The 27413-nt window shown below is 42.3% G+C and overlaps 1 protein-coding gene across 1 annotated transcript in view; it reads right to left on the bottom strand.

Moving 5' to 3' along the window:
- Nucleotides 1–17472: 17472 nt before the first annotated feature.
- The window catches only part of LOC5577784, a 36431-nt gene continuing 26490 nt past the window's right edge, over nt 17473–27413 (bottom strand). Inside the window, exon 2 of the mRNA XM_001663507.2 lies at nt 17473–22762. Within this exon, the coding sequence (XP_001663557.2) occupies nt 19001–22570 (3570 nt within the window). The 5' untranslated portion in view covers nt 22571–22762 and the 3' untranslated portion in view covers nt 17473–19000. The remainder of the gene's footprint in view (nt 22763–27413) is intronic.

Genomic DNA, 27413 nt, shown 5'->3' with positions numbered 1-27413 from the left:
ATGCCATAAAGAGTTTCTTCTGAGATTTCACCTGAAATTCCTCAAGATATTCTATCAGGAGTTCCTCTGTAGATACTATCAGGAGTTCCTTCAGGAAACTTATCAGGAATTCCTCCAGAAATTTCATGAGGAGTTCATCTAGAGATTTCATCGGGACTCTATAAGGAATTCCTTCAACAATATCTTTATATTCCTCCAAGGATTCCATCAGGAGTTGCTCCAGGGATTCTATTAGAAGTTCTTCTGAGGATTTCATCAGGAGTTCCTCCAGAAATTCCACCAAGAGTTCCTTCAGAGATACCAGTTAGCATTTCTTCCGAGATTCTATTAGGACTTCCTCCAGAGTTTATATCAGGAGGTCACCTAAGAATTCCATCAAGATCTTCTAGGGATATCATAAGGAATTTCTCCACGCATTCTATCAGGAGTTCCATCAGGACTTTTATCAGGAATTCCTCCAGGGATTTCATCAGGAGTTCCTGCAAGAATATTTTTAGGAATTCCTACAAGGGTTCCATCAGTAGTTCCTCTGAATTCCGTCAGGAATTCCTTCAAGAATAATCATTAAATGCTTCAAAAATTTTAACAGGAGTTCCCTTAGAGATTCCACCAGGAGTTCCTCTAGAGATTGTATAAGAAGTTTCTTCAGAGATTTCACCTGGATCTTCGAGGGATTGCATCAGAAGTTTCTTCTAGGGATAACATCAGGATCTCTTCTGGGAATTACATCAGGAGTTGTTCCCCTAAGTCTTTCAATAGGAGTTCCCAAGGATTTCCATCAGGAGTTCTTCTAAGGATTTTATCATGAATTCTTATAGGGATTCAATTAGGAATTCCTACAGGGCAAAACAACAGAAGTCGTTTTTGGCATTTCATTGCGAGTTCCCAAGGGATTCCATAAGGAGTTCTTCTAAGGACTTTATCAGGAGTTCCACTAGGGTTTCCATTAGGAGTTTCTTCAGAGATTACACCTGGAATTTGTACAGGAATTCTATCAAGAGTTTCTCTAATGATTCTATCAGGAATTAGTCCAGGGATTACATCACAAGTTTTTCCAAGAATTCCATCTGAAGTAGTTCTTCAATAGATTTCAATAGATCGGAATTTCTTTCATGGATTCCATTAGAAAAACTTCTAAGACTTTTTTATAAATCCTCCAGGGATTCCATCAGAAGTTCTGTCAGGGATTCTATCAGGAATTCTTCTAAAGGTTCCTTCAGGAATCCCTCTAGGGTTATTCTGGGTTAATTTATTATGAATTATTTTCGGAACTTATTAGGAGATACTACCCGAACTACTAGAGAATACTTCAAGAGATTCATCCAAGAACTCTTCAAAGTAGTCCTCCTTAAAGGATTCCTCCCGGAATTAGTCAAGGGATACCTCCCTAAATTCCTTAAGGAATCAATCCTCAAGAAATTCTTCCAGCAAAATCTCAGCAAAATTTTTTATAAGTATTCCATTACTGGCATTACTCAAGAGATACCTTCCGGAATTTCTCAAAGGATTCCTCGCGGAATACATCCTCCCTAAGGAATCAATTCCGGAAATAATCAAGTGATTTTTCAAGGAATTTCTCGTGGAATAACTCCAGGGATTCTTGGGGGTTTTCAGGAACCCTCCAGCGATATTACCAGAAATTTATTATAATAGTTTTACCTGTAGAGTAGACTGGCCCTTGAACAAAAAAGTTGTAAAACTCAACGGGGCACCCCCTAGATATGAGTCTTAGGGTAAGAAAAAGGCTCTCTCAAAATTTCAACTCATTTGGTTGCTCCACCAGCTGGCGCATTTAATTTGAAGTTTGTATGGGATATTCGTTTCAAATATATTGAAAATTGACTCTATGTCACTGTTTCGTTTCTTCCTCTGACCCTAAGAAATAATCCTAGGGGGTGCCCCGTGGAATTATACAACATCATTTTTCTCCCATACTGAGCTGGGCCAGTCTACTGTAGAGTAAGGTGGGGCAAAAGTTCGACCTTAGTGGTATAATCAAAGTTATAAAGAAAATAATAGCAGATGAAACAAAACAAATACCATACAGCGAACCTTCAACATATTGGCTATAACTTTGCTGAACAAACTTGTGTCAAAATATTTACCCATTTTTAGTTATAACAGTTTCAAAATTGATTGTCTTAAACGAACTTTTGCCCCACCGGTGGGGCAAAAGTTCGAATCTAGTGTGGGGCAAAAGTTCGTTGGCTAAAACACAAAATATCAATACTTTTATGCCAGGCATACTTTATACCAGTCGTAAACTTATGTTTACCGAAAAATACACACTAAATTTTCATCAAAAAATGCCCAAAACAGGGTTAATTGTAATACACCCAAAAAATAGCAGTTTTTCGCAAAACTAAGTGAAAATGTAAAATTTTTGTGACATTTTTCGCACGATCAGGCAAATTTCGCTAAATTTGAAGATAATATGTAGATTTCAGGAAACTTGAAAAATTTTCCGTGGGTTTATACATGGGTCGAACTTTTGCCCCGCAGATTCGAACTTTTGCCCCGCTATGGGCCAAAAATTGATTTTAACTATTTATGGAAAAACTAATATACGTCAAAGCATCCTTATGATAGGCCTAGAAACGCCCTTACATAAAATATTGAAAAATATTTTATCTTCATTTGGTTCCATGCATCGAAAGTTTGACCAAATATTACAATATTTACGTCGAAAAACAACAAATAGCCATAACTTTTCCAAATCTCAATCGATTTTTATGATATTTGGAGTGAAAGTCTCTTATTTGAATTGCATTCGAACCACCATGACATTTCCAAGTTTTGATTTTATTTGAGCTAGAAATCTGAAAAAGAAACTCTTGCCCCACTCGAACTTTTGCCCCACTTTACTCTAATTTGGGAATCTACCAGTATAACATCTAGTGACTCTATCATGAATTCTTCCTGGGATTTAAAACAGGAATTCCTTCAGGGATTCCTCTGGGAGGTTCCTTCGTGGATGCCACCAAGATGAACTCCAATTATCCAATAACGAATTTCCTATGCGATTTGACCACAATTTCCTATAAAGATTCCACTAGTAATTCCTTCAGATATTTCAACAGTATTTTTCCTTATTATATCACCTGTATTTTTTCGCGAGAGAAGTTTTTTAAGGAATTTCACAAGGAGTTCTTCTAGCGTTAACACTGGGAATATCACCAGAGTTTTGCTAGAATTACCACCAGAAATTTCTACCACAGTTTCCCAGAAGTTCAACCATAAAATACTTCAAAGGTGTTACTAGGATTGTGCTTCAGGATTATCATAAATTCCTCCAGGGAGTTAACTGATATTTATTCAGAGTTTCAAACAACACATTTCTCTAAATACCTCAGGATGAATCCTTAAAGTAGATGTAAAAGATTTTTTTTTTTCATTTCTGAAAAAAAAATCCATGGAGATATATTTTTAGAAATTCTTGGAGGTATCACCAAAGAAATCGATAGATTAATTCCTAGAGAGTTTCCTGGAGAAATTCCTAAGCATATATCTGAAAGAACTTTTAAAGCAATCCTTGAAGTAATTCCTGCAGAAATCCCAGGACGAATACCTCGTAGGGTCCCTTCAGAGATACAAGAAAGAATCTTTGGAGGAAACACTGGTGGAGTTTATAAAAGAATTTATTGTAGATTCTCGAGAGGAATACCCAAGGATAACCTTGGGGATTCTATTGAAAAATTACAAGTGGAATCTCTACAGGAATTTCTGCTGATCAAGTTTTGATGAATTTGTTTGCCGTATTTCTCTCGAAATCTTTGAAGGCTTTCTGACGGAATTCTTGAAAGAATTGTTGGTCGGATCCCTGGAGGAACTTGATGAATCCTTGGATAAATTGTGGGTAGTATCTGTATAGAAATGCTTGAAGTTTCGCTGGAAGAATTCTTAAATGAATCTTTGGAGGATTTTTTGATGGACTTCTTGAAGGAAGCATTGCATGAACCACTGGAGAAATCCCTTGGGAAGTATTTGTATAGATCCCTGGAGAAATCTGTTGAACTGCCCATAAAAGCATAACTGTCCCATATGGATTTTCGAACCAACACCTTTTTTCATCGCAACATTCTTGTTTCAATACATACTTTACTATACATGAAAAAATTTAAAAACTTTATTTGAAAATGTTGTGGAAAAATATGATGTTGTTGCAGTCCCATATTGAAAAATAAAGGCATAACAGTATCTATATGAACTTCAAGCCCAAATAGCAACTGCAAAACGTGAATTGTGGCCAAGTTTATATTTTTTGCTGATCAATAGAAGCAAAATGAGTAATCTGTGCTGTAGTGCTCAATGAAATTGGCATGCAGAAATGTACTGGACAATTATGAAAATGTGTATGAAAAGCCAAACTTAAAACTTTGAGCGCTATTTTCTCAATGCCTACTTTTTCCATATGGGACAGTTATGCCTTTATGGGCAGTGAAAAATTGCTAGAAATAATCGCTGAAGAAATACCTGGTGGATTTTCTGATGTAACTCCTTGAGGAATTTGAGAAGGAGGAGTCCTAGGAGCAAGCCCTTAAAAAAATCCTGGTGAAATCCTTGGGGGAATTTCTGGTGATGATTTTTTTTTTGAGAAATCTCTTGAGAAGTATCTGAAAGAATTCATGATGTGATTTCCGGGTAACGCGTGATGAAATCCTTGGATCTAACTTCTAGATAGATTTCTAAAGAAATCTTTGAAAAAAATGTTATAACAATCTGGAGGAATTCTAGGAGGCAGCCTTGGAGATAGCCCTGAAGAAATTCCTTGGGATTTTTTTGGACAGATCTTTGAAGGAATCAGTGGTTGAAATCCACAATAATTTGTAGACGAACCTCTAAAGGAATCCTTGGAAAATTTCCACCTGAAGGTATGCCTGAAAAATGTTCCCCGGAGGAATTTCTGGTTGAATCTGTGGATAAATTTCTAAAGGAATTATTGATAAAATTCGTGGTAGAATCCCAGGAAGAGCTTTTGGTGGAATCCTTTGTATATCTTATGGATTGCTGGAAAAACTTCAAAGCAGAATAACTAGAGGAAACGACTTAAAGATTCTGGATAGAACGTTTGAAAAAAAAAAATCCCATGGCCATATCCCATATCCCATATCAATGACTGCTCAGAATATTTCCCGAAAGAGACCCGTCATGATTTCTGAGTTTTGCCGGAATATTTCGCACGAATTATAACTGGAAATCCTCTTAAATATTTATTTCTTCCGGTACACAAATGTTGAAAGTTCTTCTCTTGCTTACGATTATTGTTAGAAAATCGCGAAAAGATTCTCCCTCACAGCCACAGCATTCGAAAAAATAACAATCACATATTCACTAGACTCTCGGCAAGTCTAAAAACATGCGAAGAAATATCGTGTTGCTGCAACCAACCTTGACAGTTGGTCAAACGGTTGTATCAACATAAGTCGGTTTGACTAACTTGGGGGCGGAGTCAATGTTGGTCAAACTGTCTGAGCGTCTGTGGGCTGCATTAGATTATAACCTCGAACCTAGATCCGTTTTCGTTCGTTGCGAGTCGGGTCAGATATGACCCAGGTTTGAAACCGAAAACGCCATTAGCGTTTGTGGCGAATATTTTGTTTTCTTTCGAGTTCTATTTGACGTTAGTTCCGAACGCAATCGACAACTTTGATCCAACTTGCATCAGTTGTTCTCTTTAGAGGTGAAAACAAACCACTATCACATACACACTTAAACGGTTTCGCCGAGAACCCAACAGCTGATATCTCGGTAATTATTTGACGATTCTCGGTAAAACTTTTACCGAGATTTCGGTAAACGTTTACCGAATCTCGGTAACGTTCGCCGAGATCCCGGCAAAAAATACGGATTGCCGAGATCTCGTTAAAATAAGTACCGAAATTCGGCGTTGAAAATTACCGAAATCTCAGCTGTTGGGTTCTCGGCGAAAAATTTTACTGAGGTCGGTGAAATAATTTAAGTGTGTATGTTGATTCCCGCTAGCACAAGAAACGTGCTAGCAGTGTGCGAGGAGCATATCAATTTACTTTTGATCAGCCTTTACAAGCTCGCTATGATAAATACCTAACAGAGTAGTAACCGGATTCACCTTCAAACCACAACGCTGACGACGACGCCTTTCCTCTGGACTGCATCGTCCACTCACCTGCATACACAAAGGCCAGAACCACTCATTCCGTATCGATATCGTGTGTGTGCTGTATGCACATAATTCCAGCGTAAAATATTGTCGCTAGTATATTAATTTTGCCCCGCCTCAGAAAAAGCACACCGTCACCGAGACGGGTTTCGCGCGGTGTCCAACCGCAGGTCGACTTGGTCGCTGTCGTCGTGCGGGACCAATGGTACACATTTGCTCATTTAAATTTCTTTTCTTTATTTTATCCATTTCTTGACGCCGTACCACACTGTCGCACTGTTACGTTGAGCACCGCATGGTTCTGATGTGTGTGACACATCTTTCAAAAGGCTAGCCGCTGAGAGTCCGCGAGAGAGCGGGTGACAGTTTTCCATTCTGCTGGGTGACATGCGTCGTTTGTTTTCGGAGCTCACTCACGGTCACGACACAGCAGACGCCGGAGTAAAATTTGTCACCCACGACTCGTATGCAAAACACTCACCTACAACAATGGTGGTCATTTCAGTGACCTGATTTGAGCATGGCCGCTAGTTAGTGCACAGTACAAGGCCAATCTCCACAAGAAGAAAGAGGACAGAATGTTGCTTTGATACTGGTACCTACTTACAAGCGAAAGGACTGCTTCGAACACCGATAAGTAGATACCGAATGTCGAAGGTAGTGTTTACAGCCTGGAAGCGAGAAGAGAGGGATTAATGACACTGTCACGACAAATATTGCGGGCACTCGCATTCTTCAACGGATGCCTAACCGATCTTAGTCACCAACGTGGTATGAGAAATGCGAAATGACCGTTCTACAGGGAGGATGGAGTACCAAGACGTGACGTGGAAGCGCAGTGATGCAGACAGAGATTCTCGGAAGTCGAAGCGGTGACTGGTAAACGGTTGTGGTCGATCCAATGAGTAGGACAATCTTATTCTTGTTTTTGAAATTATGTACTCACTGGGACAGAGCCTGCTTCTCAGAGTAGTGTTCTTATAAGCACTTCCACAGTTTTTAACTTGCTAAAGTTGCCATTTTCCCATTCGTATATCGAGTGGCAAGTACGATGATACTCCATGCTCAGGGAAGCCAAGAAAATTTCCATTACGAAAAGATCCTAGACCGACCAGGAATCGAACCCACACACCTTCAGTATGGCTTTGCTTTGTAGCCGCAAAGTCTAATCACAATCTATACGTGGTATTGCAGTAATACGTAATACGTAATAGAACCTTACCTACATGCTAACAGGAGGTCCGAAATATATTGGTTACACTATTTCAATATGCCTTTTATTAGAGTGATATGCAGATAAGTTGCCATTATATTAACATTTATATTTTGCTGAGAAGCCCAAGCTGTTACTGTTACTTCTTCATATTTTCCTACGTTAGATCAAGTAATAGGACTTAATAATTTAAATATTAATTTTGAAAATTTCTCTATCGATCATACTGCCGGGCTGGTTAAATAATACTTCTCATTATTTTTCCTTTGAGTCAAATCATTCGATGACAACCCACTCCAACTGTAAAGATTTGGTATGATTAACATCAAATTGAATGGTGATAAGTAAAAGACAACCAGACGTGATGAAATTGATAAAAGCAAAAGCAAAAGCAATAAATGCATAGCTTACCACGCTAACATCCTTCCTTAAGCGAGTATTCATATAACACCCAATTACGTCCGGAGTTCCACAAGGAAGTGTTTTGGGGCCACTTATATTCAACGTCTTCATAAACGACTTGTATTCGTTGTTCTCTTCATGCAATCTGTCGTTCGCGGATGATCTGAAATTCTACCGCACCATATCATCTCCTCAGGACTGCATCGCCCTCCAGGAGGACATCGACATCATGCTCATCTGGTGCGACAACAACGGCATGCGCGTGAATAGCGGGAAATGTAAAATAATTTCGTTTACTCGCTGTAACACCTCTTACCAGCATCGGTACTTCATCGGGGCGGAGGAGCTAGTCCGCGTTAATTCAATTTGCGACCTTGGTGTTACGATAGATTTCAAGGTGAGATTTAACGAGCACATCGGGCTGACTGTCGCCAAAGCATTCTCCGTTCTAGGAATGATTCGAAGGCACACCAACTCTTTCACAGATGTTTACGCCTTAAAAACGCTGTACTGTTCTTTGGTGCGGAGCATCTTAGAATATGCCTCTCCTGTCTGGTGTCCATCTCAGGTTACGCAGATACTTTCAATAGAACGAGTGCAGAAAAAATTCCTGAGGTTTGCGCTGAGTAGGCTACCGTGGAACGATGCAAGGAATTTGCCGAGCTACCATGAACGATGCCAGCTGATAAGATTGGAATCTTTGTCAGCCAGACGTACCAATCAGCAACGTTTGTTCATATTCGACCTGATCAAAGGGGGAATAGATTGCCCTGCACTACTGGAGCTGCTGAGTTTCAATGCTCCTTCTAGAAGATTTCGGAACGCTGTTCTTCTGTATATACCAAATCATCGGACTAACTATGGTTATAACAGCTCCTTGAGTTCTTGCTTGCGAGCATTCAACGATGTTGGAGACAAATTTGATTTTGACGTGACGAAGAACATATTTTTAAATAGAATAAGAAATTGATTTTACTTTTTTTATATACTAAATTCAGTCTGTACGATATATCGAAGACGGTGTAAATAAATAAATAAATAAATAAATAAATAAATTCCTAGTCTTCTTGCAGTTTTGGTCCAGGTAGAGCCTTTGTAAGGATATCTGCTGCGCTTGAAGATTCGAAGCCACATGTTCCAGCTTGATCGCTTTCGCTTCTACTTGCTCACGAACGAAATGATGCCTCACATCGATGTGTTTAGTTTTGCTGAATAACCCATTTCCTTCTCAGCCAGACAGATTGTCGCATTTGATGACCAGAGACTCGTTGATGTCGTACATCTCATGAATGAATCTTCTCCACCAGACAGCCTCTTGAGTGAGCATCGAACTCCAGAGAGCCCTGAGAGAGACTCGCGAAGAGGAAAAATATCAACGTCATATGCAGCCCAGATTCCGCTGTCACGAAACGTCAAATGCAGCCCGCCGTTTTTATGACTGAAAAGGTGAAAAGTATTGTATTCAAAATAAACTGTTATGAAAAACCTCAATCGGCGGTGCCGTTTTTTTCTAAAGTTTGCTGATAAATCTAAACACAATATTTGTTATTTCTTATGTCTGCTACGGTTGCTGGCATGAAATTTCACTCAAAAGGCTATTTATGATTAGGTGCGATGCAAATGCAATCGTTTTTTGCTGAGAGGTTTATGTGAGGGTTTGAACGGCTTGCGTATGATTTGTATAAACACAAAGTGGAATAAGAAAAAAAACTCAGCAATCATAGAAAAAGAAGACCGTCTTCGCGAGTCTCGTCTCAGGTTAGGCCTAGCTCCTTCATCTGAAACTCTTCGATCAACTGTCGCTTCAAATCGTCGACCAATAGAAAATCGTCAACATAGGCCGCCACGATAATGAGCTTACCATCGGCCACTTTGTTGTACACGCACGTGTCGTACTTTGAACGCTTCAATCCCATTCGCTTGAGTTTGTGGTGCAGCTTGATGTTCCATACTCTGCTTGCCTGATTGAGTTCGTACAGAGCTTTCTTGGAGCAGCATCGTCTCGGAATCACTCAGGCTGTTTCATATACATCTCCTCATCGTCCAAATTGCCTTGGAGAAATGCTGTCACAGTGTCCATTTGGTAGACGAGAAGATCTGGTTGCGCGGCCATCATATGAAGGTGTCGAACTGTGGCGTAGCGGGCAACAGGAGAACATGTATCGCTGAAATCCACTTCTTTCATTTGCGAGAATTCTCTTATTACAAGTCTTGCCTTGTAATGCTCGATAGAACCATCCGTAGCGTGTTTGATCTGAAGACCCACTTTTTCTTCAACGCTTTCCTTTCTTTAGGAAGATCCACAAAACTTCATGTCCCGTTGGAAAGCAACGGTTCGAACTCTGACTGCATAGCCACAATGCATTGGTCACGGTGCTCGAGATTCAGTGCTTCGATGGTACTAGACAACTTTCCATGGACTGGGACGCTCCCAGTCACTATGACCAGTTTCGTATTGCAATTCAACAGCTACTTCTTTCGAGTATGACGGGAGCGCAATGCTGGTCAATTTCCCGAGCTGCGGATCACGTCGTACTTGGCTGCGTTGATTCTGTAGATTTGCAAATTTCAGAGGCAGGACGCTGTGTGTTTCCTCATAACCTGCATATTTGCCTGGAAATCTGCGTTCTCCCTGCTCTCTGCTACTCATCGTAGAATTATGAGCGAATTGTGAGGGAAACGCAAGCGATTGCTGCGAATCCAGTGGCTCTTCTAGCACACTATCCATCGTTGAATTTTCGCTATCCCTCTCTGCGCTGTCCACGTTTAAATGTTACAATCGCCGATGTCAGATTTTCATATTCGGTAGAAATTCTTTCAGGAATTCCTCTTTATTTTTCTTTAGATTGTCCAAGCAATTTCCCAGAATTCGTCAATGGAATACTGACAAAACTTTTGTTTTCAAAATAAAGGAATAACATCATGAAATGTTTCTGTTAAGTTTGTAGAGATTCCTCCAAGTATTACTCTAATATTCTATCTTCGGGAATCCTTCTCCAAGGTTTAGGAGTTTTCTTCGCTCATTTTTAATCAGAAATCAACCCATAATTACACTTTTGGATTATTGTTTTTAAAGAATCTGTTTAAGATTTTCATTTCAGCGAAAAAAACTTTTCCGCAGATATCCTTAGTGATCTCTATGGATATTTCTTTAAAATTGATTCTGATTACTTTTTTGGGATTTTGCTTTTAATGGCTTCAAAAAGTCCTTCGAAATACATTTTCTCTAGAAATTCTTGATGAAATGCAACCTACGATTCATCAAAAACTTTGTTCTGAGTAATCTGTGAGAACTCATTCAAGAATTCTTTTTTTGAAATCCTTCCACAAATTATATTTTCTATCTGGAATGATTGAAGAATCTACACCAACCAAGAATTCCACTGAGGACACCTCCAAGCATTGTCTTAAGCAATCATTACGAAACAAATACTCCAAAGCTTGCTCCAGTAATCTCCCTTGCATAGAAAAAAAATGCACCATTTTTATCCGTGTGTAACTTTTTTGTGCGTGGGTAAAAATTGATGAAAATCGGGGTATAACTAGATTGGAGTGTATTGTTTACATGAGCAAAATTTCATAAAAATTGGTTCAGTAATTGTTAGGACGGCATCGAAACAAGAAGAAAAACGCGCGAGAATTTTGAGCGCCGTCATGGAAAATGGCTCCATCCCATAACTCCGAAAGCCATTACCCCTAACGCCACTACCCCGAATGAGCCTTTACCCCGAATAGTATGAGATACAGTGCAGTATCTTGTTTTGCGGGTAAAAATGCATCTCTAGTGAAAATTGGTAAGGCAGCGTCCATTTATTACGTAACGACAAAATTGGAAATTTTTGACCCCCTCCCCCTACTCCGTAACGCTTTTTGCATGAAAAATTTCAAATTTTTGTATGAGTCGTAACGCTTGAGCTTACTCCCTCCCTCCCCCTAGAGCGTTACGTACTTTGTGGATGCCGCCTAAAACCAAATCCTGTAAAAATCTTTAAAGTAATCCCAAGACATTTTCTTGACAAATTTCTGTCGGATTGCTAAACACTAAAAAAAAACTTATTTGAGGATGCCTGCAGAAATTCGGGACCTTCCAGTCGTCACGCGGTTTCCCACCGTCAGAACCACCACGCTGCTGCTGTGAACGAAAAGCGAGCTTTTTCCAACTGTGTTGTACAAAATACAACAGTGCGACGACTAAAGTATCAAGTGAAATCTATCTTAGGAAATAGCCCAATAATTGTTTTTGACTCCACTTTCCTTACTGTTAATATAAAAGAGGTAGGATGTCCTTCGTTGTTTAACGTTTAATACAAAAAAGCTGCAGAAATTCTAAGTTCTACATAATTATCGCTTTTGCGTGAAATTTGGTAATGAACTTCAAAGGCTCTGCCTTCTAGCATGTACTTCGTTTTTGACACATTCACAAGTAGTCCAACCTGCACGTATCAGGCTGGTGTAAAGCTCTACCACTTTTTCAAATGTTTGGCCGACAATGTCCATATCATCTTTTAAGCAAACAAATTGACTGGTTCTTCTGGTTCTTCCACTATGAAATTGCCACACTATGAGATTGCTCTAACTTTTTAACCGTTGGGTAGTCAATGAAAAGTTGGGTGGATTTAGTTCATAGTGCATTATTTACATCTTGCATGTTTTAAAGTCCTGTGATGAAAACTCGCGAAAATGGAGTCGAAAGAACAGCTCGTGCGTGATAAAATCTTGCGCATTCATCACGAGAACAAGGATCTCTCGCATCGTTCCATCGTTGGGAATCGCGAATTCCGCGGTGTCGCGAGTGATTAAGCGGTTCGAAGAACGATTGACCACCGATCGGAAGCACAGAAGTGAAGGAAAAAAGTATTCCGTACAACACCAAAAATCACAACCGCGTAGTTGGGGCCTTCAACCGAAACCCGAACGCCTCCGTTGGGGTTATGGCTAAAAACCTGCACCTAAGCCGAAGTTTTGTCCAGAAGACCAAAACTAAGACTAGGCTTCAAACGTTCAAGGTACAAAAGGCCCCTAATCGCGACGAGAAGCAGAACAAGTCCACCAAAACCCGTGCCAGGAAGTTGTACCTCAACATGTTGACGAACGTGGAATGCTGCATCATGGACGACGAAACATATGTGAAGGCCGACTACAAACAGATCCCCGGCAACCTGTTTTTCACGGCCAAGGATAAGTTCAGCGTTCCGGAGCATGTCCGCACTCAGAAAATGTCCAAATTTGCGAAGACATTCCTGGTTTGGCAAGCCATCTGCACGTGCGGGAAGCAGAGTGCACCTTTCGTGACCCAGGACACGATCAACGGACACGTGTACATGAAAGAGTGCCTCCAGAAGCGGCTGCTTCCTTTCCTGAAGGCCCATAACGTCCCAACAATATTCTGGCCGGATTTGGCCTCATGCCATCATGACAATAAGGTCAATTTCGTGCCGAAACTGTTCAACCCTCCCAACACTCCGGAGCTCCGCCCCATCGAGAAGTACTGGGCGATTATGAAGCATCACCTTCTTAAACGACCTAAGGTAGTGAAGACAGTCGAGGAACTGAAGAAGGTATGGGTTTACATGCAAAAAACAATTGATTCACAGGTTGTGCAGAATATTATGGCCGGGGTTAAGGCCAAGGTGCGGGCATTTGCGTATGGACTGCAAATAAAATTCGAGTAAAATGGTAAAATGAAGTTTAATAGTTATTTTTCAATCCCTGAAAATTTGATGGCAATCGGATGAAAACTCGAATTTTTCGAATCAATTTTGTGTGTGGCAATTTCATCGTGGACACACTTTGCTAATTCAAACAGCATTAACGCTGTTTCAGGTAAAAAAAAAAAACAAACATGCATCATGGCTTTTTTCTCACCACCTCTTTGTACTGAAAAATTTAAAAAAAATGCCACCATTTGGAATATGTTGAAGGATTTGTGCATTTAAATTATAAAATATCTTTATAGTGAAGTAAAAGTTATATATCCACGGTGCGTGTTTTTAGCGTGTCATGTTGGTTTTGCTTTCGTAATAAAAAAAATAAACAATCTGAATCGATTGCAAAAGTTCAAAATAAAAGTTTTTTCTCAAGAATTGAAGACTGTAGCCCAAAAAAAAATATCAAAGCATCTTCGTACCGTCAAGCTACCATTCACCGTGCATTTAAGAAAAAATTGCACTTCAAAAAATTATATAACTTTTCCAAATAATTTGAAGCGTACTAGAAAACCACTACGTAGCGGGCAATTATATAATAATTCAGGGAAAAATCTAAAACTAGTGATGCAAAACAAAAAAATTACTCAAAAATTATGTTTGAAAATGTCATGTTAAGGTCGCCTCGTACCGTTCTATGTCACCATTTACCGTGCGTATAGTTTTCGTCATGATTTGTTTTTGTATCTTGAAGAAACGTTGTTGATGGAGCAACTATGTTGCTAGTAGTGTGCGCATTCATTTTTAAGAGTATTCAAATCTTCATTTACAATAAAAACTATAAAAAGTTTAAAAATTGGCTAAATTATTATTTTTTAATTTAAAACCGTTATAAGAAATTTGTCTGTATTGTCCAAACCATTCCATATTCACTTAAATTCTAAATATGAAGTAGTTTAGTGACGACATAACAATAAATATAATATTATCGCATAATTTCATGCCTTTTACACTAATGCATGGTGATAGGAACCATATATTTTAAAAAGGATCCATTCACCGTGCATTTGGGTTTTGACTGAAACACAATAAAAATACTTATTTGCATAAAATCTCATTGCTCATACGATGAAATACATCTCACTAATAATATCCACAGTGAAAACTTGTTGAAATTTTGAAAAATTTCATACTTTATCGTTAAAAAAAAAGGGATTTTTTGACGTTTCTACTAAGATTGTTGCAATATCTCGTTATCAAACAGAATTCACATGATTTTGTCTACATAAACTAGGTTTTTCAAAATGATTTGTGACAAAAACTACTTCGTTTCATCAGTTTTATCTTATTTTGCTGACCAAAGAATAACTTGTGAAAATTGTATGAATATTCTGTATGAATTTGTATATGTGCACGGTGAATGGAGGCCGCACGGTGACTGGTGACTTAACGGTATATGCAATACAAAACTTTTGGAATTTTTTTTTCAAAAAGCAACAGCTTTAGCCGGAAATTCTGTTCATCATGCTGGAAACTTCACGCAGGATCCGTCCTGTCGCTGATTAAAAACGTCCTACAGGATTTGAATCGTTAACATCGATTACCGTGCACAAAATGTTGTTTAGTTGGTAAGTTTTTGTAACTGGATATTGACTTTTTATTAATTATTATCCATTCTCCTGTAGTACCTGCTTGGTAACGTAGATAGAAGCAGTGGTGGAATGAATCATGCCGTTTACGCAAAACGAACCAATAGAACAAAACAAATGTAAAATGAGCGTGATTGCTGGATGAGTAGAGCACAGCTTTTTTCAATTCATAGCTATTTTTGTAAAAATTTAGTGGATAAATTATAATAGATAGATCACAAACAAATATACGACAGTATTGAAACAATTGACCGATATATGGTGTTACTGTAGAAATATCACAGGGAATCAGATGCGTGAGTGCATGTCAAAATAAAAAGCTGCGATGCCCTCTACAGTATATGTGTTCGAGCAATCGTGAGCAAAGAAAGCAAGAACGCAATCGCACAATAGGAACCACCGTTGCGGTAGCATTTTTCTGTAGTGCAAGAACGTTTAACAGCACTGGAAAGAAGACAATGGATATTATATCGACTGTTTGACAAACTGTGAACAAAAAAAAATGTTCGAGAAAATCGACATTTTTAAATGGTTACATAACTTAACCGCCTATTCCCCACATTGTGATTTTCCTATTTAACGTTTCTCAAATTGTTAAAAACGTTTCCCGTATGGTGGGTATATTGTTTTTTTTTTCAAAGTAACCTAAATCATTCAGATATTGTTGCAAATGGTTTTGGACCGTTTGGGAAAATGTACTGGAATGGTTCATAATTGTGCGGGTTGAAATAAAACCATTAAAACCCAAACCATACAAACGTGTTGTATTTTACTCCGAACTTTATCATCTCAACATCTCTATATTGTAGTTAATTTTCCTCAATTTCTAATATCGATATTCTTATTATTCTTCCCTTCAAGTCACCTTTGAGCCAAATAATAGGATGACAACCCACTCCATCTGTAAATATTTGATACGATTCACTTCAAGTTAGATGCCTACCATGAGCAATCGTCCTTTTCAGTCGCCATTTCATGTAATAGGACGGCGTCTTGACGCCGTCAGTTTCGAGCACTGAACTACTTCAAAAGTCCTTCCGTTTTTACTGTAAGACAATCAACTGACACGCCATATTGACGTCACTTCCTTCTTGAAGTGCTGCACTATCCAACAAACTGTCATTCGTTCCCGTTGTATTTAACTGCCATCCCATTCCCTTCGAAGGCAACTGATTTGTTCTTCATTAAATGCAACGACGGCGAAGAAACAAATCATAGAACGAACCAAACGCCGCCTTTGTGTGACAGCCGCGCAAGACTTCCAATCAATCCCTTGTACGGCATTTTTTTATCCGTTTCATATTTTTATTTCTTTGTTATAATCGAACGTCTTCAAGGGCCAACCCTTCCGGATTGTTTCCGCGTACCGAACATTTTTACGACTATCCCGAAGAATCGTCCGAAAAGGAACGCGAATCCATCAACTGGCACGAAACCGGAGCGACAGAGCGCCATAAAAGACTGTCGTCCTCGGTCATCATTGTCGTCATCCACAACATGATCGTCGTCGTCATAGTAGGCCGAATGAGCCGAAGAGCCAAGCTGAAAGCTGTCAAGTGTCATGACGCGTCACTAGCGTCACAAATGGCATCAGGAGATTTTGAGGAACGTTAATTAATTGTGTAATATACATTGTTGAACAGATGACATTTGAGGAATTTGTACGCAGCACGAAGGTGACACTTCGGTTCCATTCATTCCAACATTTGGCAGACACTTATTGTTCCATTAAATTCCTGGTCATTGTCTACATAAATGCTGTCGATGCCGATAAATACAACTCTAAGCTATTCGTGAACCGATCGCAGGTGGCCTTGACGGGGTTGACAGCTTCGAGAAAATCGCACACGCGGAAGCGGAGCAAACACAGGAGACGTGGACTAACGAAGCAAGCGTGACAAAATGAAGTTGCAAGCACCTGAACGGAGGTGGTGGTGGCGGTGGACGAAGAGGTGCGAAGCGAAGCAATCACAGTCGAACGACGGAGAACGTTGCCATGGCGTACAAGAAAAGCATGGCCTGCTGCTGCGTGAGAAACCGAAGGGATATTTGTCATCGTGGTTGTCCTCGCGGACGGAAGGGTGAGTAAGAAAACAGTGGATTTTTATTTTTTTTTTTTTGTAATAATAAAAATAATTTATTTTCACATTTTTTCGGGAGGGTTTTGCGCTCGGCAGGCGAGCGATTTGAGAAGGGGTGTGACACATTAAAAATAAATATAAATTGGATTTTTTTATCATAAAAACTGATAGAAATATGTCGCGATTTTTGACAGCTTTTCGATCAACAAGTTGGTTCAAAACGGATACAAAGTAGTAAACAAGTTCGCTTCGGCGTGTCTGACAATTCTGGGAGAAAATTCAGCAATGGTTATCTTTTTTTGATAAATGGTTGTTTGTCGTATAGTTATTGATATTTTTGATATTTTAACTTGCAGTTTTTTTTTGTATGGATAAGTTTTACGGTTTTGCCTATTTTTTACATTACTGTGTAACTTGTTTTGAGTTGAGTGTTTTTGTGATGTAAAGCTTCATTTAGAATGAAGCCGTTGCTTAGCCTTTAATATCAATTGTTATAATTATCTAAGCCATAATGGTTCAATATTTATAGACTATTTACATTGTTTGGGGGCTTCGTGTTTTGTTTTTTTGATCGAATTTTTTCCCTAGAGAGTAAAATCTTGTTTATCATATTTTTCATGCTTTTCCATTGTTTTTTTAGTTTGATTAACACTACCATTTTTTGTATTTTTGCTGTCTTAGCCACTAAAATTGTGAAAGTATTGTATCTACGCATATCATTACAATTACCCTAACAGACTATCATTTATCTAGAGCACAAAAGAGGACGAAAATATTGCACATTTTATTATTGATTCCTTTTTCTTGCATTTATCCTGTAAGTGGTTCGCCTTCCGCGGGAGATAAACGACGCATTAAAATATATGTTAAGGTACAAAAATGAAAAGATTTGCTCCACTTACGCTTGTATTGAATGCTTAAACTAGAGAGTTTCTTCGTATTCCGATAGATTTCTTTGTTTTCTTTGCTCGCTAGGATGTGTTTGACCTCTTGCACACTTAAATACTAGATTTAGTTCGTGGAAGAATTTGGTGTTGGTGATAGTTTTGATGAAATAAACATTCCGTTTAAAAAAATAGGTACTTATTTGTGAAACATATATAAAATGAATATCATTTCTTTCGTTGATCAGTTTGTTGCTTGTTTTTTGGGAATAAATTACACAATTAGGATAGCAGAGATTTTCTTGTTTAGGAACTGGAGAAGCTTACACTTACGACCTTACAAAAGCTACTTTTTTGCGTTTCAATGCTAGATTTTGCTCTCTGTTTTTTCCACTAAAAATTTCTATTTCATAATGCTTAATCGTAGTCAAAGTAAATTCGAAATCAGATTTTGTCCCGCTTCTCCCTCAACGCTCCAACGGAGAGAATTCCGATGCGTTGTCGTATCAAAAGTTCAGTGTAGCGTCGAAAGTAATTAATTAAAGTTACATATCACTGGGCACTTAAGTAAAGTGTGATTTATGTCTCTAATTCACTCCAGCTGCAGCTGTTTTGATGGGTCACCTTCAGCTGCCCCGGCTTCTGAAGCTAGTCCAGATAAACAGAACCTAATTTAAGCGATAAGTTTAATTACAAAATAATAAAAAAGAGAGTCAAACGAGATCACGTTTTCTTTTTTTAAGAAGAAGGAGAGAAGGGTGTGGGATGGCCCATCAATCGCCTCTTTAAATTGAATTAATTTCTATCGTCCGGTTGGGTTTTTCCACATTTTTTTATTTTATTCTCAAATTGCTTCATTGCTCGCGAAGAGCTATGTGTAGAGAGATAACATTGCTTTGCGCACTGCGCTTCAATTAAACCTAGTTTAGATTACCGTCGAATTCACCAGTTCCCTGTGGACTCTACCGAAGTAGTAGGCGTTGGCGGTCACGACAAGGAATCCGGCGTCTGTTGACTCTTGCGGGCTTCCTCGATCGGAGTAGCCGCTGGCGATCGGTTTCGGTGTAGAAGAGCCGCCGCCGCCGCTGCAGCCGCCGAGTGTCGATCGTCCTGTTGATCGGGATGGTGTGACCTGGGCGATGGAATGTTGCTGCTGGACGCTGGTGGGGAACACGCTGAGATGGGAGAATCCGAGCGGGACATCCGGCCGCCGGCCAGTTGTGACGAGATGCCGTTCAACGGATGCGGGAGAAGATGGGAGAACTGAGACAAGCCTGGGAAGCCGCCCAATCCGCCAAGGGGTGGAAACAGGAACGGGTTGGCAGCGGCTGGAGGGAATCGTTGGCCAGCGCCGTTCAGGAAGTGCTCTGCGTAGGCTCCAGCATTGGGAAGGTGGTTCTTGAAGGCTTCCAGGTTCATGGGGAACTTTTGTGAATCAGCATACAGCCTGGCAAGGAATTCCGTTGGCAGCGGACCAGGGAATGAGGGGAACTGTTTCTCCATCGGAAGAACAGTTTCGCTGCTATCGGAGCTTGTTGACAGCAGCTTCCGGTGAAGGTTCAGGTTGGAAGCATGACGATCACGGCTACGTTTCGATGGAAAAGCCGCATTACAGCCATCGATATTGCACTTGTGCAGCAGTTTAAGATGCACGCTCTGATAGTGAGCCTTCACGGCAAAATGGTTTTGGAACATTCGGCCACAGGCGGAACACTTCTTTGGGTCTTTGTCGAGAGGTACATTGGGATCGTTGAAGCAGTTACCCTCTTCACAGTAGTCTACGTTGTCATCAGAGTCCAAGTCCTGCTGATGTTGTGGACTTCCGGCAGGATTGGGTGATGAACTCCTGGATCGTGCTGGGCTTGGTGGTGCAGCGTTCATCAGATAACTTAGTGGAGGGAACTGCGGAAGTCCACCTCGCTGCATCATCATCTCATTCAGCGGACCGTGCGACAAGTTTTCCAACCGCCGCAGCGTGCTGGCAGAATCGAGACTTCCGCCACTCTTTTTGCTATCTGCGGAGCCCGGTCGGCGCAAATCTTCCGCTTCTTGGTCAGCCTCGTTTTCTTTCTTTGAACGCACCAAAGACATGGGGTTCTCCATCAGCTCCGAAGCGGGTTTCACATCTATCGAGTATTTGGTAAATTTTTCATTGGCATTGACGTCCGGCGTCGAGCGCTTCTTCGACAGATCCAGCGACAGGTTTTCTGCTTCATCCTGCTGCTCACTTGGCTCTGATTTGATTTTCACTGGTGTTTCTTCTTCGCGATCACTATCGGCGTGGTGATTGCTCTCTCCATTGGGCTTTGGAGATACCGAACTTCTTCTCTTATCGTTCACCAACGACATTGCTTCCTCTTGCTGCTCTTGCTCAATCTTGATCTTCTTGATCAATGGCTCGGCTTGATCTTCATCGTCGCCCTCTTTGTCATCGTTCTCGTCCGACATGTTGCCTGATTCGGCAGTCATGCGTTCCGAAGGAATTGCACACTTCGTAGGATTCATACTCTTCCGCTTGCGCTTGTTGATCGACAGCATTGCCACCTGCGAGTCGTTCACTGACGAGTCTTCATTGCTGTCCACGTTGCTCGCTACGTCGTCTCCATCGCTCGACACCGACAACTTCTCCGACTTCAGCTTGGTCAAGCTGAAGTCCTGTGGCTCATTATCCTCACCGCCTTCAATCGATCGCCGACGCTCCTCTTCGCGATCAATGTGATGACTTAGCCGTTCGTTATCGTAATCCGCATCAGGAGTTCTCGAGTGACGGTACGACTTGATATCTTCCGATTCGGAGCTAAGCGACATGTCAAAGCCATGTTCGACATCATCATCGTCGTCGTTTCCGTCAATGACGATTCCATTCGGATCATCATCATCGTCATCGTCGTCATCATCGAGGTGGCTTCCGATTGATGAGCCACCGCCGACACTAAGATGATGTCCACCTGGGGAGAGATACTTGTCGGAGTCACCGCCCAGAGGGCTGCGATAGCGGTAGTTCTCCGGGCTGAGCGACTGTCGTTGGTTTTCGCGATGCTTTTCTTGCTCCTGCAGCCGCCGATGCATGCTAGCTTCCATGTTGGCTTTGAACTCTAGGGCCGATAGCGATGGGTGGCGCATATCTCCTGGTGGCATCAGTGGGAACGGAGCGAAGGGATGGAGGTGGTTCAGACCATTTGGTAGTGGCATTCCAGCGGAGGGTAGCAGTATTGGATGAGGCTGAGCGCTGCGTCCATCATGAGGGGAGATCTTCCGTCGGAGATGAGGCGAGTGCAGTTTGGGGTTTGGATTGGCGCTATGACGATTGCGCGATCGTCGAGAACTGAACATCATGCTGCAGCCTTCGACGGTGCACTTGTGCATCTCGCGTAGGTGAACAGCCGAGAAGTGGATCTTCAGGGCGCCCTTATCACAAAAGGTCTTAAAGCAAACATTGCACTGAACTCGTTTCTTTCCGGTGGCTGGGTTGACGAACTGCGTTCCCAGATTGGGTGGTAGAGCGCCCCATTGGCGCTTGCTTGGGGATTGAGGCTTCTTTAGGTGAGCACCTGGGGGAAGTCCTGCGGCTAGTCGGCTAACGTGACCGGGTAGAGCTTGCCGGGCAAGGTGTTGTGCGGCAAGATCTCGGCTGAGGTTCAGGACGTTTTCACCGCTGCCGTGATGATGGTTCTTTTCGTTGTCTGATTTGTCGGAAGGTTTGTCCGACTTGAGCTGAATTTTGTGGGGCGACTTGCTGCGTGCTTGTTCGCGAGCTGCCGATGCGGCCAACAGATTGGGGAAGGATTGAGCAACGAAGCTGGCGGCTAGAGGGTTGCCGGAAACAGCTGCTGCCATTGCGGCTGCCGAGTGGTTCAGCGAGTTGGCAAGGGACATGGCGACCGAAGTCGGTGGCGGTGGTGGAGGGATTGGGAACGGTAGTCCATGGCCGCCCATAGTGAGATTCATGAAGTTGGCAGCTGCCGCAGCGTGGTCGCGTGAGCTTGGCGACGAATCGGAAGCTTGCGAATCACGACGCTTGGCGGTAGCATGAGAGTATGCAGCAGCGGCCGCAGCTTGCTGCTGATTGAAGTGATGCTGGGCGGCGGCTGCTTCGGGACTGAGCCTTGGAGGTGGTAAGCCAGCTGTGAAGGCGCTCAAACCAGCGGCTGCTGCGCTCAGTTTGCGAAAGTCGAACGGCTGCATCGACTGCAAGCGGTTCAAGGGGTGCGACGATAATTCGGTTGCCGACGGCATATTGGTGGGTGTGCTGTTGTTGCTTCCACCGCTGCTGTTGTTGCCGTTGCTTTGAGATTTGCTGTTGCTGTGGTGGTGGTTGTTGTTATTGTTGTTGTTGTTGGAACTGGTGATGTTCATATTAGCATTGGCGCTGCTGGGTGAAGTGGATGGGCTTTTGAAGAATCCACTCATATGATTCGGGGTTAATCCTGCGGCCAACTTCTGATGCATTTGAGAGGACAATTGCAGCTGGGAGTGTTGCAGCGAGCTCAAATGCATATTCATCGGATGCGTGGCGATTCCTGGCGATGATAGTCGTCTACTTGGCGACATAACCATTTGGGCGCGATTGTTTGTTCGAGGGTTCTCGGTTCACGATTAGGGATTTTCGGTTTCCACTGGGATGGCCGAGGGGTGTTCCGATGCTGAGAAAGGGCTAGCGGTCTAGCCGTGCAACAGCTGACTGATGATGGGTGTCATGTTGTGTTGATTTTGTTGTTTTTTTTTTATGTGCGGCGAACTGTAATCGCTCTGTGGAAGAGAAGGAGAAACGGAGAAAGAAGATTCGTTAGATTTTCTGAAGTACGAGTATCATTTTTTTCACGCAGGGGTGTGTAATGAGGCAGAGAGCATTAGCCGCCGATCGTGCTGAGTGGGTGCCATAAGGGATGAGTTGCAGTTTTTGTTTTTGACGTGGATTATTTTTGGGCAGAGAAATTTTCCTCCGGATCAAACACATGTTTTCGTTTCGTGATTCAATCTATTTTTTCGATTAATTGTTTGGCTCCGATCGAATGTTTGACTTTTTCGTCATTCGTTCGAAAACGACAAATTTCATGGGAAAAAAGAAAAGGTAAACATTTCAGAATGTCATCTCGGCTGGTTTTCCTGTCAGTTTTTATTTGTATACAATACGGCGCGGGAAGACGGAAATGGGTTTCTCGGTTTATGGTGGTGACTTCTGTGAGCGTGCGGCCACATCGTGCGACCAAGTTCCATAAAGATAAGACAAATTAAATTGATATTTTCAATAGAATGAAAATAAACAGCGCTTTCCTCAAGCGACCGAATAGCCGGAAATTTGATTGATTGAAGCGTTAATGTGATTTAGATGTCCCGGGCGTCGTCGGTAGCGGCCATCGTCGTAAATGGAATGTCATTCTTGGAGCGACTAGGGCTGTTTGTTTTAAACTGATCAACGATGACGATGACTTACGACGACGGCTGCTGCAATCGGGCGCAAGGGACGACAGAATGAGGTTATGTTTATGACGGGCTTCCGTCGGCAGTTTGAGTAAACAAAGTTAGCTATTCGGCCGCTAGGTGATGGTGCTGTGCTGTAGATGGCGTTTCGGTGCCGTCGTAAATAATAGATGACGTTTGTCTTTTCTTCAGGTATAATCTAGTAATCTTTGCACACGTTGCTGCATTCCTGGGGGCTATTGATTTAGCCGCTCTCGTTGTGGAACGTCGTAAATTAAGGAAACGGTAGGCTTGCAAGCAAAGGGTTACGTCTCCCGGGACTTCTGTTTTGCTGCCAGGAAATATATATAGGAATCTAATTGAATGAAACTATTAAGGTTTCGGCTGGAGTCTGGCTGCCGTTGGCCGTGCAAAGGTAAATGAAGAGAAATGAGATTGAATTAAATATTTATTCGATTTTTGCCAGTCGAGTTGAGTTGAGTCGGTCGCTCGTTGTTTCTGGAGTAATAGGGCCGAGTAGCTAAATTAAAACGAAAATGAGCGTAATCGATCAGAGGAGGCGAGGCGGCGACTCTCCGGTGCACGGAATCGGCCTTTTATCTTCCCCTTGGCGGCCGCTTAAACAAGCGGCAGCAACATGAGCGTGATGTTTGGAGAAGGCGAATAAGTAATGAGAAATAATTGCATTCGCCCGTCGGCAAGGATACGGCAGCGCTCTAACCCGGTTTAAACGGAGCAAGCGAGTGAGTGTCTGGTAAACATTGTCATGGCAGGCTTTGATTCACTGGCTTTTTCGCCGGAGAAAGCTGATTAGTTGGAGCAGTGACTTGTCATCGAAGCCGCCGCCATCTTGCAGAGCAGGGGTGATTAGCACCTGCTTACCCCACGTTCGTTTGTGTGTGCACAGGTAATTGTTTAAGCATCGATATGATCATCATCATCATCTCGTGTCGTCTCATCGGTAATCGCACTGAGGCTTAGCGCAGTGCATGACGAGCGAACGCTTTTTATTGTTCCATCGAAGGAGGAGCGAGGGGTAGGACACAATGGCGCAGTTCACACGTATTTATGACTAATTAGCATCTCGCGTTGATTCTCACAAATAAATCATAGCCGATGGGTGCGAAAGAACGTGAATTCTCTTGAGCATCGTGGTGCTAAGCACAAGCGACTCAGAGGTTCAGAGGTTAAGGCCCGCGCGATGACACTTGTTGTGAGGGCAAATGCAGCCGCTCGCGCTGTCAAATTAGTGTGACAGCGGTTGCATGACTGCACTCGTTTCTTCACAGCTTTTTTCACTTTCCATCGCACGGTTCATTGATTCTCAGTGGAGGTTCAGTGTAGATTGAAAGTGAAGTGCCGCCGCTGATTTTGAAAACGAATTTGTCACACATTCTTCGCCGCCGTCGCCTACTCTGTGCAGCAGTGGCATTTCCCAGTAGTACGGAAGAGGAAGCGTGCAAAGTGGAAATAATTGATATGACAAATAGATAATTGAACTGTGCCGATGCAGCAAGTGATAATTTGCATACGGTGGAGACATTGTACGATGCACCGGCGACAACGATGATAATAATAACGATAATTTCACATGTTAAGTGGCAGACATCGAGCGGGTGTCATTTGAGCTTGTCGATCTGTCAATTTGGCGGATATCATTAGCGTACCGGAGGAATCTGGCATTTGACAGGAGGAGACGGGTGTGACCGTTCCATTCCCGCCGCCTGCTGTGACGCGAGAGAGTACGGTCACACGATCGCCTCGGAAAAGGGTCGTTCAATTATTTCGAGATTAACCTTCACTTGATTCACCGCGAGGGGTAAGACACTGAGGCTGAAGGTAAACGAAAACTTGCCTGCGACTGCGATGATGTGTAATGACATTTAAAAGTAAATCATTTTTCTTCGTATCGACAAACGGGTCCTCGGTTGGCAGCAATCATAATCATAAAGAACCGGCCGACCTGCTGGATGGTTTGGGAAGGGGTAGGACACTCGATGCGGGGTCGGGAATATGGCTCTAGAACACGAACCAGTTCCGTGGCCGCAAATGGATCGTGCGCGCAAGAAATGGCACCGCTGATTGAGTGGCTATTAATAAAAATGATGTGACTGCTTTTCCGCGCCGGGCCGGGCGTCCATCCGCGTTGGTTGACAGATTCTCTCCTCTGCCAATGTGTCGCATGTCATCATCGATATTGAGTGAGTGTGTTGGTCTGTAATTACAGCCGGGAACCAGTTCTGTACAAGTGCGCAGTAATGACGGTTGATCTGGTGCGTGACACGTACGATTGACCGTGCGGAAGATGTCGCTGTGCGAAAGATGCTGCTGTCATCGAGCACGACGAGGGGTACGACAGTGCAACAACCGCAACAATCGACAGGAGGCAGTTCCAACTTTTTTTTCATACGCCGTAGCAGATTCCGAATGATGATTATTATTTGTTATTGCTCACTCTGGCCGACGAGGGAGCCTCGAAGCATAAGTTTCTCGGAGCTCGTAAAAATCAGGCTTCGGGGGGTAAGACATTGCCAGAGTGGAACCTGTTTCTGGTTGTGCGATCAGTTTTTTTTGCTCTTTGTAGGATCATTACTTCATGCTCGCTCATTATCCGCGTGCTGAAGCCTTCGGCGTGTATGTGTGCAGGTTTGTATGTGCGTTGATCGATCGGAGAGTGTGAGAGGGCTTCCATCGAGACGGTCATGGTCACGCGTGACGCGCTTTGATGGACAGTTCAAAATTCATCGCCATAAAGCAATAAAAGCGGAGACTTTGCTAATGATTTTCAACTCCTTTTCCTTCCTCCTTCGATTGACAGATCACGAATCCACTCGTCACACAGGAAAAGGCAGCTGGAGTGGCGCGACCCCAAAAATAAAAGAAGCTCAAGACGAAATCTTCCGAGTTGACATTTATTGTAATTGGATCTATTTTGACAGCTATTGTGCGCTGCCACCCGAAAGTCGCCCAGAAGCCACCGCGAGTGACGATCTTCGATTACTACCGATACTGCTGCTGCCGTTGAACAGCTTAGGCTCCAAACCAGGAAAAGAGAAGCAGCGAAAAGTATCAATCACAATCTTTTTTTTTCGTTGCTGCTGTCGTTGCCTCGGTTGAAAACCGTTTTATGGCCTTTAAGAGTGCTTGCCCTAGGCTCGATCGCTGTCTGTCTATGTCTAGCTGTCGATACGAAAGGGGCAAGACGATCGGAGGAAAGGAATCAATAAAATCGGACCCGGGCAGGCAGAAGTTTAAAAGTGTCAAACGCCGCGCGCTGAGACGGAAAGCCAGAAACACCATAAACTCTTGCCTAATCATGTTTAATCAACATATCAATAGCTTTTAAATTAATTTTTAATGTATTCCTCGCCGGAGTAGGTGACGGGAAGAGTGCTTCTGTCTTGCCGGTGACGAACGTACAGAATAGGGCCCCTCGGTTTTTGACAGTTCTCTAAAGTGAGCAATCGCTTTCCTAAATTTCTTTTCGGGAAGCAATCGTAAATCATGGAATCGGAAAAAGCAGGTGACGGCAGGGTGTAGGATTTACATCACAATTAAACAGGGCACCCAGTTGCTGCCTAAACGCCAATCTTCCTGTTGTTTCACCCCTCGGCAGAAGTTGGAGGCGGGGGATAGGATAGTGTCTGAACGAATTAGACACTTTGTAGAAGAGCGCGATTCTTATGCCGACAAACTTTTTATGACAAATAACAATACAACGAGCGGGGACGATCAGGGCAACACGGCGGAAGGCGGCACTTAAATTATAATTTTCTAATTTATTAATTTTCGACACATTTTTTCGGGTTCCTTCTTGTGCCAATTTTGTGACAGCTCGCGATGGTGCGCTGTCGATGACACCCCGCATCGCTTCGGACGTCGTCGTCACCGAAAAGGAATCGCGCTCCTTTTGCCGACGTTTTCCCCGAATTGCTATAAATTTAGATTAGATTTTTGTGGGTCGAGAACCTCTTTTAGC

The sequence above is a fragment of the Aedes aegypti genome, chromosome 3, assembly GCF_002204515.2.
Source record: "Aedes aegypti strain LVP_AGWG chromosome 3, AaegL5.0 Primary Assembly, whole genome shotgun sequence".
Lineage (NCBI taxonomy): Eukaryota > Metazoa > Arthropoda > Insecta > Diptera > Culicidae > Aedes > Aedes aegypti.
Note: the sequence above shows the minus strand (reverse complement) of the source record. Positions and strands in the feature narration are given on the sequence as shown.